At 35.1% G+C, this 19,484-nt stretch overlaps 1 protein-coding gene across 2 annotated transcripts in view; it reads left to right on the forward strand.

Annotated features, from left to right (window-relative positions):
• Window positions 1-19,484, forward strand: part of rap1gds1 (RAP1, GTP-GDP dissociation stimulator 1) — a 41,193-nt gene that overhangs the window by 5,110 nt on the left and 16,599 nt on the right. Inside the window, exons 3-5 of one of the 2 annotated variants that reach the window (XM_059517864.1) lie at window positions 1,532-1,654; window positions 5,461-5,586; window positions 14,593-14,739. In XM_059517864.1, the coding sequence (XP_059373847.1) occupies window positions 1,532-1,654; window positions 5,461-5,586; window positions 14,593-14,739 (396 nt within the window). The remainder of the gene's footprint in view (window positions 1-1,531; window positions 1,655-5,460; window positions 5,587-14,592; window positions 14,740-19,484) is intronic. The other variant, XM_059517874.1, reaches the window with a different exon arrangement.

A 19,484-nucleotide genomic window follows, 5' to 3' on the forward strand; every position in this document is an offset into this window, starting at 1 on the left:
TAGAAAGCGCATCCTTATGGGGCGGAGGACACAGAAGCGCACACGCAGCAGGGTGATACGGAGTATCACAGAAGAGACGTTGTTATTTTTGTTATTTTTCTTCGCTTACAAAAAGTGTTCCCGTCACTTCATAAAACCCAGATTGCACATCTGATGACGACTTTTCATACCTTTTCTGGTCCTTGACACTGTTAACACGAACATAGCTTTTACGGATTTGGAACGACATGGGGGTAGGTGATTAATGACACAATTTTAATTTTGGGGTGGAGTATCCCTTTAAGGACATCTTAGGCCTCTTATGTCTTATATTCAAATTATTCAAGGACGCAGGATTGAACTAAATTTTGAACTTTTTATTCTGCTGTGAAGAAAAATGTAGCCGACTGAAACAGTAATGAAAAATAAAATAAATACAACGTCTCAGTTGAAATGCAATGGGAGATCAAGCTTATTGTTTCACTAATGATGTTTTCAGGATGCGGCAGTATTACTTGAATCCTCCTCTGCTTATTCTTGCCAAAAAAATGCCCACTTAGACCGGAAGAGACCGTCTGATTAAGTTTTATCTACCATTTGGGGTTGAGGTTAGAGAACATTTAAACAAATTACAATTAGAATAATGGAGGGAACGATGAATGATTAAAAAAGATAAATAAATAAATGGAGAGGAAGTGTGTAGGCTTTGTGATCAGTATTTCTGTCTGTGCAAAGGTAATAAATATGACTACATAAGCAGCTCAGAAAACGAGTTTGAATTAATGCTTCAGCTTGTGGATGTTTAGTTTATTTTAATGTTTAAAGTTCTTATGCCATTAACCTCGCAACCCTTAGTTCTGCGTGTTGCATCAACCTTGAAAAGCAGTGTTATTTTAGTATTATTATATACCGTTATAGTACTGATTAACATTTTAAATACATTGCTATTATATTTCAAGTTTTTGTCATTTTGATTAGTTCTATTTTTTTTATTTTCTTAACTTTATTTCAGTTTTAGTCATTTAAATCAAGATTTCTCGTTTTCTTGTAAGTTTCTAATATGTAATATTTATATAAATGTTTTTATTACAGCTTCAACGGAAACATTTATTTTAGTTTTAGTTCACAATAACAAAACTGTTGTAAATATGACTTTGTTACCGGGCGGATAAGAGCGTGTTCCTAGTTTTGTTGTGCTTAGTTTCAGCAGCTAGTTATTGCTCTTCATATGTGGTTTTGTGAAGCCTCCCCACAAACCATCAGCGTTATCATCAGTTTTTCTGGTCTAGTCTTTTAGAGATATTTGCACATTTATGGTATTCTTGTGCAGCTGCATTAAATCCATAGATGGTCTCTAAAATGACAATCTATCCCACTGATCTTTTCTGGTGGTCAAGAATGATTTTAAAGGACATGAGCGTCCTGGAAATTCATCGTTCAAAAAGTGAACCCTGTAAGAGTATTAAATGGAATACCTGTGACTAAATCTGAAATCTTTGGGATCCTTTCTGATTATCATAGAATCTACTGATGTTCCTGGCTCTGTTTTCAGATGTTGAGACCAGTGGAAAGATCCAGGAGATGGGCGTTCTTGCCATGATGCCTGCTCTTCTGTCTGCGCAGAACTCATGCACACCAAAAGTAGCCAACATCATTGCAGAGGTGGCCAAAAATGGTAACTACTCATACATCGCCAGTTGTAGCTTTTTGGATATACTGACACCTAGTGTTGTGGATGCAGCGTCACACAAAAGTCAACAGTAGCTTTGTAGAAATGGTTAATTTATTCCATGAGAATTAAGTGTCTGATTGAAGAAGCTGGTACCAAATGAGTAGGATTAAAATGGTCACGTGATGTCAATACGGCGGCCCCCAAGAGGCGACTCACTGAGGGTTATTATTAGTGGTGGGCCGTTATCGGCGTTAACGTGAGACTCTAAAAATATAAAAAAATATATCGCTGTTAATCTATTCTCAAAGTTGGGTTGGGAGCTGAGTCTATACTAAGCAAGCTATGATGACTTTCATTTCTCCTTGATATTTTATATAACCGACTGAGGTCAGCCTAAAAACATGCTCAGGAGAGTTGACGGGCCACTGCTGTGCATCGTCACGAAAGCTTATCTTTTTCACGTGTTTTTAAGCCTTACCGCTTGTCGATTTAAACATTAAAGCATCCAAACACAAGACGCGGAAAAGCTGAACTGAGTAGCTGGTTACTCGCGCGCTGTGTTCGGTGCGGAGAGAGAGAGAGAGCCGCGTATCACGGACAGCGACACTGAACCGAGCTCTCTTCTGCGAAGTTCTCCTTGAAGTCCCTCCTGCACCTGAACGAACAAATACAAATCGCAGTTTGAACAAACAAAAAAGATGTGAAAGAGCCCAATTCAGTACTCGCGGTGTTCTGGTGTTCAGGGCTCACGCAGGGAAAGGCGTCTCAAAACACTTGAACATCGAATTTGCTTGTTTTTGCTCTTGTGTCGACAAATACGTACAAAATATGTCAAAATATCCACCTTGGAAATTATGCTCGAAAAAACTGTCAGTCATTTCTTAAGTGAAAGTAAACAGTTGAGGAAAAAAATGGGATGTGTATTATATTGGATGCGTTCATCGTCTCTTAAAGTGACCGCGCCTAATTTAGCTACTGACTGCTGTAATGTTAATCCAAGAAAATGAAAATGAAAATCACTCACTGCTCTTGACTGAATTACTTTGTAGTTTTAACAGTCAAACCAGAAATTATTCAGACACCAGATATAATTTTTGATATATATATAGCAAAACTGTAATAATGTGAGAAATGTTGAAGGTGTCTGAATAAATGTAGGTTTGATTGCATATTTCATTTTTACATTGAAGACTATCCAGTGCTATTTTACATTTAATTATTCGGTTTCTGTACCTTGTCACCTACAAACTTGAAAAAAACTTAAACATTGTGTAAATAGCACAAATAAATAAAAATAAACGAACATACAAATTAAACAATTTCAAACAGGGCCCACTGGTACAACCTTCACCGGGTCCCTGCTGACCCCAGCTACGCCCTGCTCACGCCTGTTTCACACATACTCCGTCTGCAGTGCGTGTGCAGTTCGTGTGCGTTACGTATGTGGTGCAGCACGGACTCGATGTGCTTTCACACAGGACACGTTTGCAGTCCGCTACTCGGTACGTAAACGATCGCTGCAATGCTGCAGACGCAACGCTCCTGGAACGCAACTGGAATCCGTTAACATGGGTGCGTAAAAAAATATGCAACGCATACGCACTGCAGACGGAGTGTGTGTGAAACAGGCGTAAGGTTGTTTGCACCTTGTGCAATGTGGAATTAGTTTACAGCTTTTTCAAGCACTTTGTGATGCATTTTGGAAACAGGAGATGAGCCCCTTTTCTAATGCACCACCTAGCTTGATAAACCCCTTCTCAAAGACTTACTGTTTGTCAATTTTATTGAATGCCTTCATATTCTGAATGCCTTCGGCAGAATTCGAATGAGCCATTTTAATCTAGATTAATTTCAAGATCACAGTGAGATTATTCTAGATTGAAAAAATTAATCTATGCCCACCTCTAGTTATTATAGAAAACCAAAATCAAAATAAATAAAATACAATAAAATATATAAAAAACTAAAACTGAAATAAAAATGAACAACATAGAAATTTATGAAAACAACAAAATAAATCTAATAGAAATCATAAAAACACAAAAAATACTAAAACGAACTATATAAAAATAAGTGGATGAGAAAATGGAAAATCTAAAATTAATAAAATAACACTGGCCTTCTTTTTTTTTTTTTTTTTTAAATAAATGCCATTTATTAGCCTACCGATGTAACTAAAATCTACATATTTGTACATTTTCTCACTCAAAACTAAGTTTTTTTTAATATTAAAAATAAAAATAAGAATTCAGAGTGAATCTTTAAGAAAGATTGAGGTAATAGAAATCACTGGCATCGTAATAATCAATGTCTTAATTTCTGTGAGTTCGGAGCATTGATATACTGCTATATTATCATTCTTCATAGAAACCTGTTTTAAAATAATAAAATAAACCTGTTTTGCCACTCGGGTCTGTTTGTTTGTGTCTGCTATTCTCTGCTCCCCAGTTTCACTGACGCTGCGGTCGAGTCTGTGGTCAGTCATGCGTGTCGTTATTACTGCTATTGACAACGTGAAGGAAATGATGTAAGCTTTACAATCGGCGCAGCAGAAGCAGTCGATCTCAAAACAGACAGATTACTATGGAGTTGACTTATAAACACACCACACTACGCATGACGCAGTCCTGAGAATATGCAACAATTTATGAGAAAATGAATATTTCTAACTGCTGTAAACACTTTAGATCTACTACGTATAATAAAATGTAATTTTTACATTTAATTATCGCAATTAGAGTATGGCTATATCTAAAAAATAGTTTTGAAAGTTAATGTCAATTATTGCATTAATTTATCAGCGAATTAAAGAAAAATGTATGAATGTATGCTGTACATGCATGATGTGCAAAAAATATGAAATGTATATTTACAAATGTAAATATATATGTTAAATATAAATGCTGCAATATTAATTGCCTGTAAGTTTTCTCATAAAAAAACATGCATTACTTGCATAACGTGATTTGAATGTAAAAGTAATTATTTTTATTATCCATTTTACTCATGTTTTGCTTTTGAGGCCCTGATTTAAACCTAATTACGTTGTCTGAAGTAATTAGTAATATGCATTGCTAAGAATTAATTTGGACGACTTTGAAGACGGCTTTCTCAGTGTTTAGATTTTTTGGAACCCTCAGATTCCAGATTTTCAAATAGTTGTCTCTCGCCAAATATTGTCCTATCCTAATATACCCTACATCAACAGAAAGCTTATTTATTCAGATTTCAGATTATGTATACATCTCAATTTAGAAAAATTTACCCTTTTGACTGGTTTTGTTGGTCCAGGGTCACATATTTATAATATATCATAACAAAATATTTATATTGCATTTAGCTTTTATGAGTGTGTGCCATTTGCCAGATTTGATTATTTTTAGCAACATTATTCTCCCTGGATGTCTTTCTTTTTCAGAATCCAATCACAGATGTGATGTTAACAGGGTTGAATAACAGCTTGGCAGGATTAACTAGAGTACAGGAGAGCTTTCTGTGTGGAGCTGAGAATCTGTTTGCTTTGTAGACATGACTTCAGTCTGTTTTTGAACTCTGTTTGACAGAACCAGTCGTTCGTCGTCAGATAAGTTACCTTGTTTATGCAACAGCAGATCAGCAATTACATTTCTTGAGCGAACACACCAGCGCAGCGTGCTCTGGTGTGGTATCTTCAAAGAAAATAAGCCTGGAGAAAAACAGCAATTACTAAATCATGCTACTGGGTTGTTACTAGGATTCGAGCTGGGTATCGTTCCAAGTTATGTTTTTAAATCCGTAAGTATTTTATTGAGCTGAAGTCTTCTCTGCAGAGTTCATGAGGAGCCCGTGTGTGGAAGCAGGCCTCATTCCTCCACTAGTTCAGCTGCTAAACTCTAAGGACCAGGAGATACTGCTCCAGACGGGACGAGCCCTCGGCAACATCTGCTACGACAGCCGTAAGTGCCCATTATCATCACCCCCTCAGCCGATATTTCAGAGTCTCTGGGATGATTCGAAGGAGAGCTGCTGCTACAGATGTCTGAACGAGTGACATAAGGCAGGCAGTGCAGCTGATAGATGAGCTAGAAGCTTGCTTTTAGATGTCTAGCTACACTTTTCCTGCACTTTTTTCATTTCACACATGGTTGCCGGTGGTAATTGTTCAAGAGCTTATACCATTGCTGAATTCTTGATTCGGATTTGTTGACAGACGTCCCAGAGTATTATAAGATGTAACGTGATTGTGGTGTGTTATAATTGACTCTAGACCATTGAATTATTGAATTCATGCACATTTTCGCATTAGAAATTTAACTACTATTTTGTACATTAACAATATTGATGAACTAGCAGTGGTTGGTCATTGACATCATATCAAATCTTTTTCCTTATTCCTATATTTTATGGCAGTAATGTGTTTTGCTGTATTTGCCCGCTTTGTAACCGTAACAGTACAGTGGTGTGATCTGTATTGACAATTACTGATAACTGATTACTCCTTTTAAAAGTAATCACATTACTGTTCAGATTACTATATTAAAAAAGTTATTAGTTGTTAGTTACATTACTAGTTGCGTAACTTTTTTTCTCCATGAAATGTATGAAATCCCAGCATACACGCTCCCGATAAGTATTTGTTATTAAAGTGTTGTTAATAAAGCGCGAGCGGCTGCTGCGTTAGTTTGTTTGAATGGCACTGCATAAAATACATAGCTCGAAACTATTTGCTATTAACTATCCTGAACATGAACGTCAAAGACAGATGATGATGATGATGATTTATTATTATTATAAGGACTAGTAGTGGTGGTAGTACTCTATATAATTCATTATTTATGTAATTGGTTGCTGGGACTGCATACAATGTGCACTATTAATTTAAAACGCTTCAACGTTCCACGGCCCTGTTTTGTGTTTATTTTGATGATTAAAGTTTCATATGATTGTCCGCCGGTTCCCCCCTCCTTCTTCCCGATGATTAGGAAGTTTTAATTCATTACACAGTGCTTTTCAACCTGTGGTCCGCGGCCCCTAGTGGGTCGCGGTGGTATTGCAGGTGGGCTGCCAATTATTTTCTGTTCATTTCCAGTCCATTCTAGGGCTGTGCGATTAAAAGAAATCGTCATAAAATCACGATTTGAGAGTGTGCGATTTTTAAATTGCTTTATAGCACGATTTTCCATGACCCTGACCTACCGTAGTATGCTATCCGAACCAATCAGAATGCAGCGCGCCTAGCGCGAGAACAGAACAGACTGGACATATGCCTAACTCCAGGTTCACACACTGTCTGTGATGCACCTTTTTTCCGAGCCCATGCTGATGGATCAGAGCGTTCACACTGCACGCGGTAAAAGGCTAGAAATAAAAACGTGTGGAAAGAATAAATATCTAGCACATGAGCATAGAGAGAGTTGTGAGTGCACAGGACGCAGTTCAAATGAGAGGAGACATGTTTTAAGTGCGCACATTCTTTCTGGGCTAGAGCAGCGTGTATATCTGAGTAAGCACGTCTGGTTTTGTGACATAGCAAAGGAAATCTGTGTGCGAACAGAGAGATTTGCGCTCATGCATTATTTTAATGTGCTTTCGCGTTACAATAACGCGCTCTCGCTGCTGCTTCTGCACACTGTATACGCACTGCAGACAGAGTAGGCAGTGTGAACCTGTATAATGTATAACGAATCTATTTCAACACCTGAGGCACTGCTACAATTAATGAGCTCTGTGAACAATGCATGGCAAAAAGGAAAAAAAAAAAACTGGACACTGGATTTATTTATTTATATTTTATTTATATTTTGCTATAAGTCTGTTTTGTTACACCTTTACTGTAGTGATTATTTTGACTTATGTCTGTTCTAGAGACCTCACAATTTTTTGGTAAAGCTTTAATTGATTTCTTTTGGAAATATGTTTCAAAATCATCCTGAATGCATTTATGATTGTAAAGCATATGTGTCAAAATTGTGATTAAAATCGAAATAGCAAAATTGATCAAAGAAATCATGATAGTTTTTTTTTTTTCACATTGCACAGCCCTAGTTCATTCAATAAATTCAGTTAACAATCTAGCTTCTGAATGCTAAGTTATTAACCCAACAATAAAATTTTTTTGGCAGTGCGCCGCACAAACATATGTGTTTGGTTGTGTGGGCCTCGAGTTGAAAAAGGTTGGGAACCACTGGTTTATATTTTAAATTTGTTCTTGTTGCTTTTGTGCAATAGATGAATAACAATTGATTTGTTTTAGATAGAGAATTTAGGAGCATTTTGGAGAATATCTGCTGAACACAAACAGCTTAGGCTCTTCTGTGTCAGCCATAGAGTAACCCTTTAAATACGCACACTTGTATGGCAAAATGCCCATCTTTGCAGATATCCTTGTAAACACAGTAATTTAGGCCTATTTAAAGTGAACAGCTAAGAAAGAAAACATGTGCAACAGTATATTGGATCCTGCAGCTCTTAAAGTGACAGCAGTCTAATATTCCTGCTGTCTGTCATTCTTTTTTTTTTTTTTTTTGTTTAACCAGGAAGGTCCCATTGAGATACAATATCTCTTCTACCAGGGAGTCCTGGTCAAGATAGTCAGCACAAAACAGAAAATACAAAGTAATACATACCACAACAGAATAAACATACAAAGAATTTCCAAATCTGAAAGACAACACAACCCACAATCAATTACTAAAACATTTACACCGTTCTATAAAAACAGACTTTAAAGTGTTTTTAAAAGAAGTGAGAGATGGAACATATTTCATGTGTAATATACCTTGAAGCATTCCATTCATAATGGAATACATTCCATGCATAAGGAGCATAATTAGAGAAGGCTGATCTACCTAGTTCTGTATGGAAAATTGAGTCCTTGAGTAAAAGTTTAACTGTTGATCTAGTATTATAGATACTAGTACAGTATGTCAATAAATTAGATATATACTGTGGTAATTTACCCAGTAAAGCTTTTAAAATAAAGATCAACATATGATGTTTCCTCCTCAAGCTCAGTGAAGTCCAGTTTGTCAACTCATATAAATTACAGTGATGTGTACGCACACTTGAATCAGTCACAAATCGTAAAGCAGCGTGATAAACAACATCCAATTTTTTTTCAAAGTATTTAGGGGCGCATGCATATATATTATATCACCATAGTCCAATACTGGCAAAAAGGTACTTTGCACTAATCGTTTTCGAAAAAAACAAAGGAAAAACATTTTTTCAAACGAAAATAAAAACCCAATCTTGGTCTCAATTTCTTTAAAAGTATATCAATATGAGAACTAAAAGTAAATTTATCATCCAGCCAAATTCCAAGATATTTATAGGATGCGACTCTCTCAATCAGAGTACCATCAAAAGTTTTAATCATAAAATCATTTAGTGATAATCTGGAGCGTGTGAAGATCATGTATTTAGTTTTTTTTTATTCATCACCAATTTTAGATTATCAAGTGAAGTCTGAAATAAATTAAAAGCATTCTGTAAGGAATCCATTGCCACTTTTATGGATGAAGCCATTGTATAAATGATAGTATCATCTGCATAAAAGTGTACTTTTACGGTCTCTAATCCTACACCAAGTTCATTTATGTAAATAGAAAATAAAATTGGTCCCAAAATTGAACCTTGAGGGACACCTGTCTTCACTATTAATGGATAAGAAGTATAATTATCTACAGACACACATTGAGTTCTTCCAGTCAAATAATTTGAAAACCACTTTAAAACTGTACTACTAAAACCTACACATTTAAGCCTTTGCAAAAGAAGATTCATGTTAATCAAACAACAAAAAACAGAAAATCTCTCACTGTTCTTGACTAAATCACTTTTGAAACTTTAATAAGAAGAAATATATATTTAGCGAGTGAGCTATCACTATTTATATTGAAAAAAAATATTTAAGCTAGTATTATTTTTTTTGTGATACTGACACTGGTGAAAAAAATTATGAAATTTAAATGGTATCAAAAAATTGTATATCATAAAGACCTTATTTAAAGCAAAAATAACTAGCCTATATTGTGATATATATTGTTAACGTTAAATAAAATGTCTCTTGATATAAGATGTTGGTTATATCGCCCACCCCTAGTGCTAAGTAATAATTATGACATAGAGCTTCAAAAAGTCACAAAAATTCAGTTAAAATAAATGTAACTTTTTATGTCTAATATAAATATACCTTTTTTATTTCTATATAGAATATACCCCTACAGAAGGGAACAGCACAGAAATTGTCTAACCAAACAGATATTAATATTATAATATATTAAACACAGATTCAAGAAACTCCACAAATCTTTTTTTTGTTGCAAACTAAAATGATATATTTTTTTAATGCAATTTTGCGCAAAACTTTTAACTTTCCCTTTTGTACAAATGATGTTTGGGTTGATGGTGACATTTTGTACTTGTTGACTTTCAGTGATCAAACTTAAACTCTGTAATGCAATTAGTTTACTTTCTAGTTCTAAATAAACTTGGTCAAACTTAGGTGCCTCTTTTAAAGGAAAGGAAGCCACTGTTTTAGTTTAAAAATGAATAGTTTGTGATAAAGGCCACTTTAGTCATATTAATGATTATGATTAAGAGATGATGCTCAGTGAAATTAAGTGTAATTTGAGTTAAAAGGAACACATTTCTGCCTTTATTTTGATAAAGGGGTGCCTATATAGGGTTAAATAAAACAAAAATGTTTGGAAACTGGATTGTGTAAGGATGTCAGGATTATGGATTGTCTGTGTGTGTTTTTCTCCCCACGTTCTATCCGTTACCCAGTTTATCCCTTGTGTGATTGTCTCATTTGGTTCACCTGGGTTCGTTAATTATCCCTAGCTAAGTTTAGTATTTACAGGTGCTAGTCATATAATTAGAATATCATCAAAAAGTTGATTTCACTAATTCCATTCAAAAAGTGAAACTTGTATATTATATTCATTCATTACACAGAGACTGATATATTTCAAATGTTTATTTCTTTTAATTTTGATTAAATTAGAATATTGTTAAAAGGTTCAATATTGAAGACACCTGGTGCCACACTCTAATCAGCTAATTAACTCAAAACACCTGCAAAGGCCTTTAAATGGTCTGTCAGTCTAGATCTGTAGGCTACACAATCATGGAGAAGACTGCTGACTTGACAGTTGTCCAAAAGACGACCATTGACACCTTGCACAAGGAGTGCAAGACACAAAAGGTCATTTCAAAAGAGGCTGGCTGTTCACAGAGCTCTGTATCCAAGAACATTAATAGAGAGGCGAAGGGAAGGAAAAGATGTGGTAGAAAAAAAGTGTACAAGCAAGAGGGATAACCGCACCCTGGAAAGGATTGTGATACAAAACCCATTAAAAAATGTGGGGGAGATTCACAAAGAGTGGACTGCAGCTGGAGTCAGTGCTTCAAGAACCACTTCGCACAGACGTATGCAAGACATGGGTTTCAGCTGTCGCATTCCTTGTGTCAAGCCACTCTTGAACAAAAGACAGCGTCAGAAGAGTCTCTCTTCAAAAAGGACTGGACTGCTGTGGTCCAAAGTTATGTTCTCTGATGAAAGTAAATTTAGCATTTCCTTTGGATATCAGGGTCCCAGAGTCTGGAGGAAGAGAGGAGAGGCACACAATCCACGTTGCTTGAGGTCCAGTGTAAAGTTTCCACAGTCAGTGATGGTTTGGGGTGCCAAGTCATCTGCTGGTGTTGGTCCACTGTGTTTTCTGAGGTCCAAGGTCAACGCAGCCGTATACCAGGAAGTTTTAGAGCACTTCATGCTTCCTGCTGCTGACCAACTTTATGGAGATGCAGATTTCATTTTCCAACCGGACTTGGCACCTGCACACAGTGCCAAGATAGAAAATCTATGGGGTATTGTGAAGAGGAAGATGCGATATGCCACACCCAAGAATGCAGAAGAGCTGAAGGCCACTATCAGAGCAACCTTGGCTCCCATAACACCTGAGCAGTGCCACAGACTGATCGACTCCATGCCACATTGCTGCAGTAATTCAGGAAAAAGGAGCCCAAACTAAGTATTGAGTGCTGTACATGCTCATACTTTTCATTTTCATACTTTTTAGTTGGCCAAGATTTCTAAAAATCCTTTCTTTGTATTGGTCTTAAGTTATATTCTAATTTTCTGAGATACTGAATTTGGGATTTTCCTTAGTTGTCAGTTATAATAATCAAAATTAAAATAAATAAACATTTGAAAATATATCAGTCTGTGTGTAATGAATGAATATAATACACAAGTTTCACTTTTGGTGAATTAATGGAATTAGTGAAATAAATCAACTTTTTGATTATATTCTAATTATATGACCAGCACCTGTACAGTGTAGTCTGCCCCATGTTTCCTTGTTGGATCTTGAACGTTGTGATGTGCAACATGTGTCTCCAGCCAGCTCTGTGTAACCCTTGTTTTGGACTGTTAAAGACTGTTGTCTTGATTGTGATATTCCCTCGTCGCCACATTCGTCGCTCCTCATAGTAAGCATTCGTGACAGAAGAACCGACCAACAAAAACTTTGAGTTTACCCCTCCGTTTGTTGAGTGTCTTGTTATCTGTGTTCCCCATGCGTCCCCTCTCCTCAATGTTCACCTCCCGTAAGGACCTTCCCCTCTTGGACTATACGGTCGAGTTCAGCCAGCTCGCCGTTTTGATGGCATTCAATGATGCTTTGCTGAACTCACTGGAGTGGGGAAAACTACTACCGCCCCGTTGACCTCCCTGACACCAGCGGACAGAGCTGAAGAGAAGCTATTATCTGATGTCTGGAGAGCGTCTCTCCTTGATCCAGAGAACAGGCCAGAAACAGTGCCCAGCGCTGCGGAGCCAATGCTACAAATGACGTCAGACCAGGTTCAAGAGCAGGCAACAATGCCTGGCATAAGGGAAAGAGCCGTGGACAGTGAGATTGGGGAGAGGAACTTTGCCCACTGCACCATGGCCATCTCATTTGATTCACCTGTGCTCGTTTTGGAAATTGTTCAGTGTCTCTGTTTTCTGTATTTGGATCTTTTACTTTGTTTTGTTGCATTTAAATCACTTTCTTTCTTCTTGTTCTCTGTCTTACTGACTCTGCATGGGCAAGCATCAGTGTAAACAAACCTGAAACATTGTTCATATACCAGCTAAGCTGACTCATATCTGAAACGCAAACACTGTCATCTGTTCACGGAGCTTACTGGAAAACGTGACTAGACATAGCTCAAATATAAATCGCTGATTTCTGTGGCAAGTATGACTTAAAATGGAAGTAAAAGGCTGTGAAATCAGATTAATGATTTGTGAATCACTTTTATGTTTGTAGTCAAAGCATGTTGTAAAGTAGGACAGTGAAGTGTAGGGTAGGAGGCTTGAGGATGGGCTTTTTATTTGTATTTTTTTGACTTGGGCCAGTAAGCAGCAACCCAGCAACAACATTACAGTATGCTAAACACATCCACAACGTTGTAATATTATGACACAGATTTTTCACACAGGCAATCCGCAGTCTTATTTTAGTATTATTTATATACTATTAAAGTATTTATTTATGGTGAATTAGCTCTTTTATATTTAGTTTTCATTTTATGTTTTGTTAAAGGTTTAGTAATTTAGTTCTGTGTTTGTCATTTCTATTATTTTTTTAAAAATATATTTCTATTAAGTAATCATTTATTTTTATACGTTTTATTTTTATTTATTTTTTTATTTATTTTTCTTACACTTATTTTATTTTAGTTCGTTACATTCCTAATTTTTATTTAAGTTGAAGTTTTTCATCTAATATTTTATTTTATTTTATTAATCTTGTATGTATGTTTGTTTATTAGTTTTTGTTAACAATAATAACACTGGGAAGCAGTTCAAATTTTCTAAAAAATGTATTATTATTATTTTCTTATAGATATCCATAAACCAACCAGAAAAAAAGATGAAATACTCTGAATGTTGTCAGAGTAAGTGATGTAAATAATGGCTTCTTGTGGAGGTTTTAATGCCCAAGAACTTGTACTTTGTATGTACTTTGAGTTATAAACTTCATCAACATATTTGCTTGATGATTTTAGTGCTTTTCAAATATTTTTTTTGTGTGTGATTATTGATGTTGTCCAACCTTGGCCAGCAGTCGATCCCGTAGGAGTGAGTTTCATCTATGCACATTTTTCAAAAATGTTATTAAATTGTGATATCTTAATGCACAGTTGCCTCTAAAAAAGACTTTTGGTTTCATCTATTACCACCGCACCATACCGTTTTAACTTTTCCAGATGCTGCTGTTGTGTTTTTGTGTATAATGTCAAGCCCCACCATACATTAGCTTTTTCTCTAAATGCATCAAAAGTAAAATAGGTTGCATTTGCCATTTCATATTGTTTTCAAATCTTTTGCTCATTCATTTTTTGAGTACTCATCATTTCTATCTTTTATTAGCTGTAACTGACTGAAGACTCGAGCTCTTGTCACACTCTTGACTTTGATGCTCTGAGTAAATAATGCTGGACTCCGCTGGACCTCGGCATCTCTGTGGATCTTTTAACACCTTCCCTTGTTAGCGATTCTGCTGCAGTCTGGATTCAGTATGCTGTGCTTCTGCTGCACTTCTGGTCTCTGGTTTTGCCTTTAGTTACATCTGCACCTCATGTCAACTTGACCGCTGTAAACAGATCCAATGCTGGTGTAATATGCATTTTCAATCTCATTTGCTCTTCTTTTATCTCAACATGGTTATTTTCTTGTGTTCTCCATGTCACGTTATCAGTTGTCATATTACATTCCTTAAGGGTGCATTCATGGATGTCCCAACCTGTCCCTCCATTAAAAGAATAGTTCAACCAAAAAGGAAGATTTGAACTATTCCTTTAACATCCTCTTTTGTGTCATTCTGTTCCAGGTTGATGTTTCTTTGTGTCATTGGTTGCCTTTTTTATTGTTTCTTTCTTTTTTATGTGACCTCTTTGTTTTGCAGATGAGGGCAGAAGTGCAGTTGACGCAGCGGGCGGTGCTCAGATAGTTGCCGAGCACATTAAGTCTCTGGCCGAAAGCACTGACCCGGCCACCGGGAAGCTCTTGACTGTCTTTTGTGGCATGCTGATGAACTATAGCAATGATAATGGTAATGTCCGATCCCCCAAACCAAGAAGGCAATATTTTTGAATGGTCCCTTATTGGTATAGTCAGAGATGTTCTCTAAATTATTCACGTGTTAATCAATTCTACATAGACAAGGCTGCTTTTCATTTCATTGTCTATACAAATTTCAATTGTGTTTAAATTTGAGTCTGAAGTCAGTGTTTCCTCACAGTTGAACATTAACATTAATATCTGTAGGGGACCACTCTAAGAAAGCCTATGTGTTGTGTAACTTCTCCTATGTATTCTGAATCTTATGTCTTTCACTGATTTGACATGATAGGTTTGAACTTTTTTTTTTTTTAGCAAATAAATGTTTTTAAAAATTATCGTCCATGATAAATAATGTTACATTTTGTTACGTGCAGTACCAGCAAATAAATAACGAATAATTACTATTACAAAATTATATATATATATATATATATATATATATATATATAAATATATATATATATATATATATATATATATATAAACTTAATTTTGATATAATGAAAGAATATTTTTCAATTTAAAACCTTATTAACCTTATTGAAATGTATTTTCATTTTGATCGCCCTCCAAAATTAGCTGTGTATTCTGAAGAAAAAAGAAAGAAAGAAATTATATGCATAAAAAAAACATAATTTTTTAATTGGTACACTGCAATTTTTTGTGATCAATCATTCAATGACTTGATGTAATTTTTATTGGGGATTGGCTTAAAAAATGTATCAAAGAATCCAACATACAGGTTGTCTACTTCAAGAGTTGCATGCTCCAGCCAAGCAACTGTCATTGAGATCAATGGAAATGTTAATGTATAGCTTACTTTTTGCACTGCATAAACAATAAGAGCAATTGGCTCTGCATATTAATTAGTTCATATATTATACTAAATCACATATTAGTTCACCTGAGATATGTATTTAGGACAAATCCTACCATTGTCAGTGTCTGTATCACTTTTAAAATACATGCCCAGGAGGTTACATAAGGCTCTGGCCTTGTTCTATTCAGCAGTGCAGTGCATTGCACATTTGGAATGCAGGCAGTGTATTTACATCTTTGTGACTTGATGTCCTTGAATAATTGATGGACAGGCCAAGCCCTGCTTCCCTCATCCCCTGTTTGATGGCAAGGCTTGAAATGGTAATAGCATTTTTTCGATCCATTACGTTTCACATCCAGAGGCTAGTGCAAATCAACAAATTTAGGTCATGCGGTTTCAGTTTCCTGATGAAAACAAATGGTGAGATCTCATTTTAATGGAAGAAAGCAGCCAGTGGGCTGCTTATTATTGCTGAATATCATCCTCGCGCTGTTTTGAACAAGTCTTTTTCTTTTCCTCATCTCTTTTTCTTTCAGATGTTGTGTCTTGTAACAGATTGTGCTTCCTTGTGTATCTGTTTTAACTTGAAGCCTGTCATCATGTTTACTAAGCCACCATATAAATGACTCATCTAATCACACAAGCTTATCACTTGGGAGGTTTTAAGTACATCTTTCACTGTACATGCCTGGTCATATGTCATTTTTTTTTATTTTGCTTTTCCATGTATACAGTATCTGCAACCAAAATACTTTCTGAACCGTAATGACTTTCATTGCTGATTCATTCCTTTGTGAATAAGAAGCACACTGTATCATACTTTTAAAAAGAGTAGTTATTAAAGAAATAATTGAAGAGTTTTAATTGATTGGTTGAGAGGATATATCGCATTCTGCATAAAAGGGAGACTGGCGTTTGTCGCGGTTTGGAAAAAAAGGGGGGAAAACATGACCTTATAACTCTGCAAAATTGCCTTTTCAATACCGACCAGATACAGTACTGATTTTGGCAGAACCTTTCTCTTTTTTGTTATGCCGTTTATCGGATTTTATAACCAAACTGGTCAATTCTTTAAAATAATATTCTTTAATATTGACCACTCAGCATCCAGGGATAGAATTATCCTTTTAATTGCATGTGTTTCTGTATTATTTATATCGTTAAGAGTAAAGTCATTAGTTATTCAGCTATTCGTATAATAAAGTTTTGCTGTTTGTAACCTGTCAGTGTTTATAGCTCTCCGCTTTACTGGAAATTAAAGCACCTAAGCATTTAAATCTTACATGAGCTTCAGATGAGATGCAAATACTTCACAGTTCTCCTAGAAAACATGACTCTTTCTCCATCAGTGCGATCTGCAGGTGCCTGGTTGACATTTCCTTGATGTGATTTGGGCTTTGATTACTGGCAAGAGTTCCTCAATAATATCTGGATAACATCCAGTTCTGCCAAGGCTTTTTATGTTGTGTTTTCTCATTTGATACGTTTAGCCAATAGCTGTTGCTCAAATTCTCCTCTAGCTCAGACCAGCAAAGCTTCTGTGGTCGATAAAGCAAATGACAAACAATTATGTATTAGGGAAGAAGCATTTTGGACAGTCAGCTGTTTATTAAATGTGATGAAGGGACTTCTGTTGCATAAATGTTTTAAAGGATATGTGCTAAAAAAAATTTTTGTACTAAACTCTGCTTCCATGGTCTCTCATACTCCGTATCATTTTCTCCTATTTCACCTGTGGATCTTTTCCTCTGCTTGGGCCGTCTTCTTTAACACAGGTCTCTGCTGTCTCCGCTGCCGTCTCCACTTTGCTTAATTGAATTTACTGATCAACATCTGCTACCTGACAAATCAATGGGACCAGATGTGTGCCGGTGCTGCCCACATCGTGGAGGTTCATTGAGATATTTGATGATATTTTTTTATGGCCTATACTGATATAGTAAAAAGCAGGGTGACCTATACTGATATCTTAGTCAGGGTGACTAATGGGCAATAAAAAGCAATATTAAAATAAGTAGTTGTCAACTAATATTGATTTTTCTTTATGGCCGATATCGGTATCTATAGAGCAGGGTGACCAATGCCTGATATAAAGATAATATTAAAATAAGTATATGTAAACCGATATAGATTTTTTTTTAATGGCCTATACCGATATCTTAGAGAGCAGGGTGACCAATTGACAATAACGTCAATATTAAAATAAGTAGTTATTAACCAATATTGTTTTTGTTTTTTCACATTTTATGAAAAAAAGTCCAGGTAACAGTAACTTTGCTTTCCAGTACACAGTGACAAATGACCAAGTGCTGCAAGATGTACATAGTGCAGCATTTAGGAAGCATTTTTTTCCATTTAAATTATTCTGGTGTCAGTTATTTTCTCTTTACATTTTTCTAGACTCTGTTTTAATGGTTAAATAACATTGTATTAATCAAAAAGCATGACTAATTAATTTAAATCATGGAAATTACACAATTTTACAGCATTTTATAAAATTTTAAGTCCCTGAAGTGAAATGTTAATATTTTCTGGATTCCATTTTAATGGTTTCATTAAAGGCGCTATATAAATTAAACATTATTATTAATATTATTAATAATAATAATATATTGTAATAATCAAAAACATCTCTAATTAACTGATTTTATAAAAATAAAATATTTATTATTATTATTATTTATTTCTCTGCATTTACATTTTCTGGTGAATAAATTCTGTTAACAAATTCTTCTGGTAAACATTCCTTAAAAAAATCCAAATGCAATGAGAGAATCCAATTGGCTCAAATTTTAATTTAATTTATGCATTTAGCAGACACTTTTATCCAAAGCGACTTACAGTGCATTCAGGCTAACATTTTTTTACCTAACATTAATAATTAATAGTTAATAGTTTTAATAATAATATTATTAGTAGTAGTAGTAATAGGAAAAACATTCCTGTCACAGTTTCTTCAAGTTAACCAAAACTTTTATTTTGACGGGTGGCTGTGAAGAGATTTAAGTTTCTGTTTGTATATAATATGCTCATGAAGTGACTTTTAGAGCAGCTCTAGAGATTATGTTCATGTACTCAGTCAAAATATCTGCTGTCAAAATAAAAAACTGCTTCCGACATTTATCAGCCAAACTTATAGGCCGATGCTGATAATTTAAAAAGGTCAAATAACAGCCAGTATATTGCCCTGGTGATGTATGTGTTGATGTCTGTCAAAATTACAAATAAGATATTCTCTATAAAAGATATTAAAATCTGATGCAAGCTTAATTCTCAAGTAGATTTCTTGTTCTAAAGACATTTGATTATTTCTTCTAGGAAACAAGTGTGGATGAACCCAGTATTTTCAGGGGTGTATGTACATGAAATGGTGACTAGCTTCACTGTGGTCTTGATTTATCTTTCACATTTTCAGGTCAAGACTATATTTTCTGTGCGGGTCTCAGCAAAGCACTTTACAAAAATGAAATCTCAGAGCATTATATAATGTGGCTGGATTTTATGTAAGGTGTATTTGAGCTGATAAATCTGCTCTTTCAGCCTGCAGCCTGTTTTCAGTCATTGCAGGTTAAAAATGATGTTGAAATCACTCATAACAAGTGATACATTTTTGACTTTCATTTGAAAGCCTATTTTACATAATTTAGTTTTAAAAGACTTGCCGAAGAAATGAAATGATGTACAATAAAAAAAGAACATTTGATGAGTGCTAATACAAATAAGCTTTGAGTGGACATCAGTGAATTTGTTAATAAAACATTTTGAATTAGCTTAAATTTTCCATTTATTTATTTTTTAGCAATTTTATGTGCTTTTTTTAATTAGTTTAGTTTTTTAAATGCTATATAGCTTTCATTTATTTTATTTTTTACCCATTTTAATATTTAACCATATTTATTTGATTTAGTTTCTAA

This window comes from Carassius carassius, chromosome 2 (assembly GCF_963082965.1).
Source record: "Carassius carassius chromosome 2, fCarCar2.1, whole genome shotgun sequence".
Classification (NCBI taxonomy): Eukaryota; Metazoa; Chordata; class Actinopteri; order Cypriniformes; family Cyprinidae; genus Carassius; species Carassius carassius.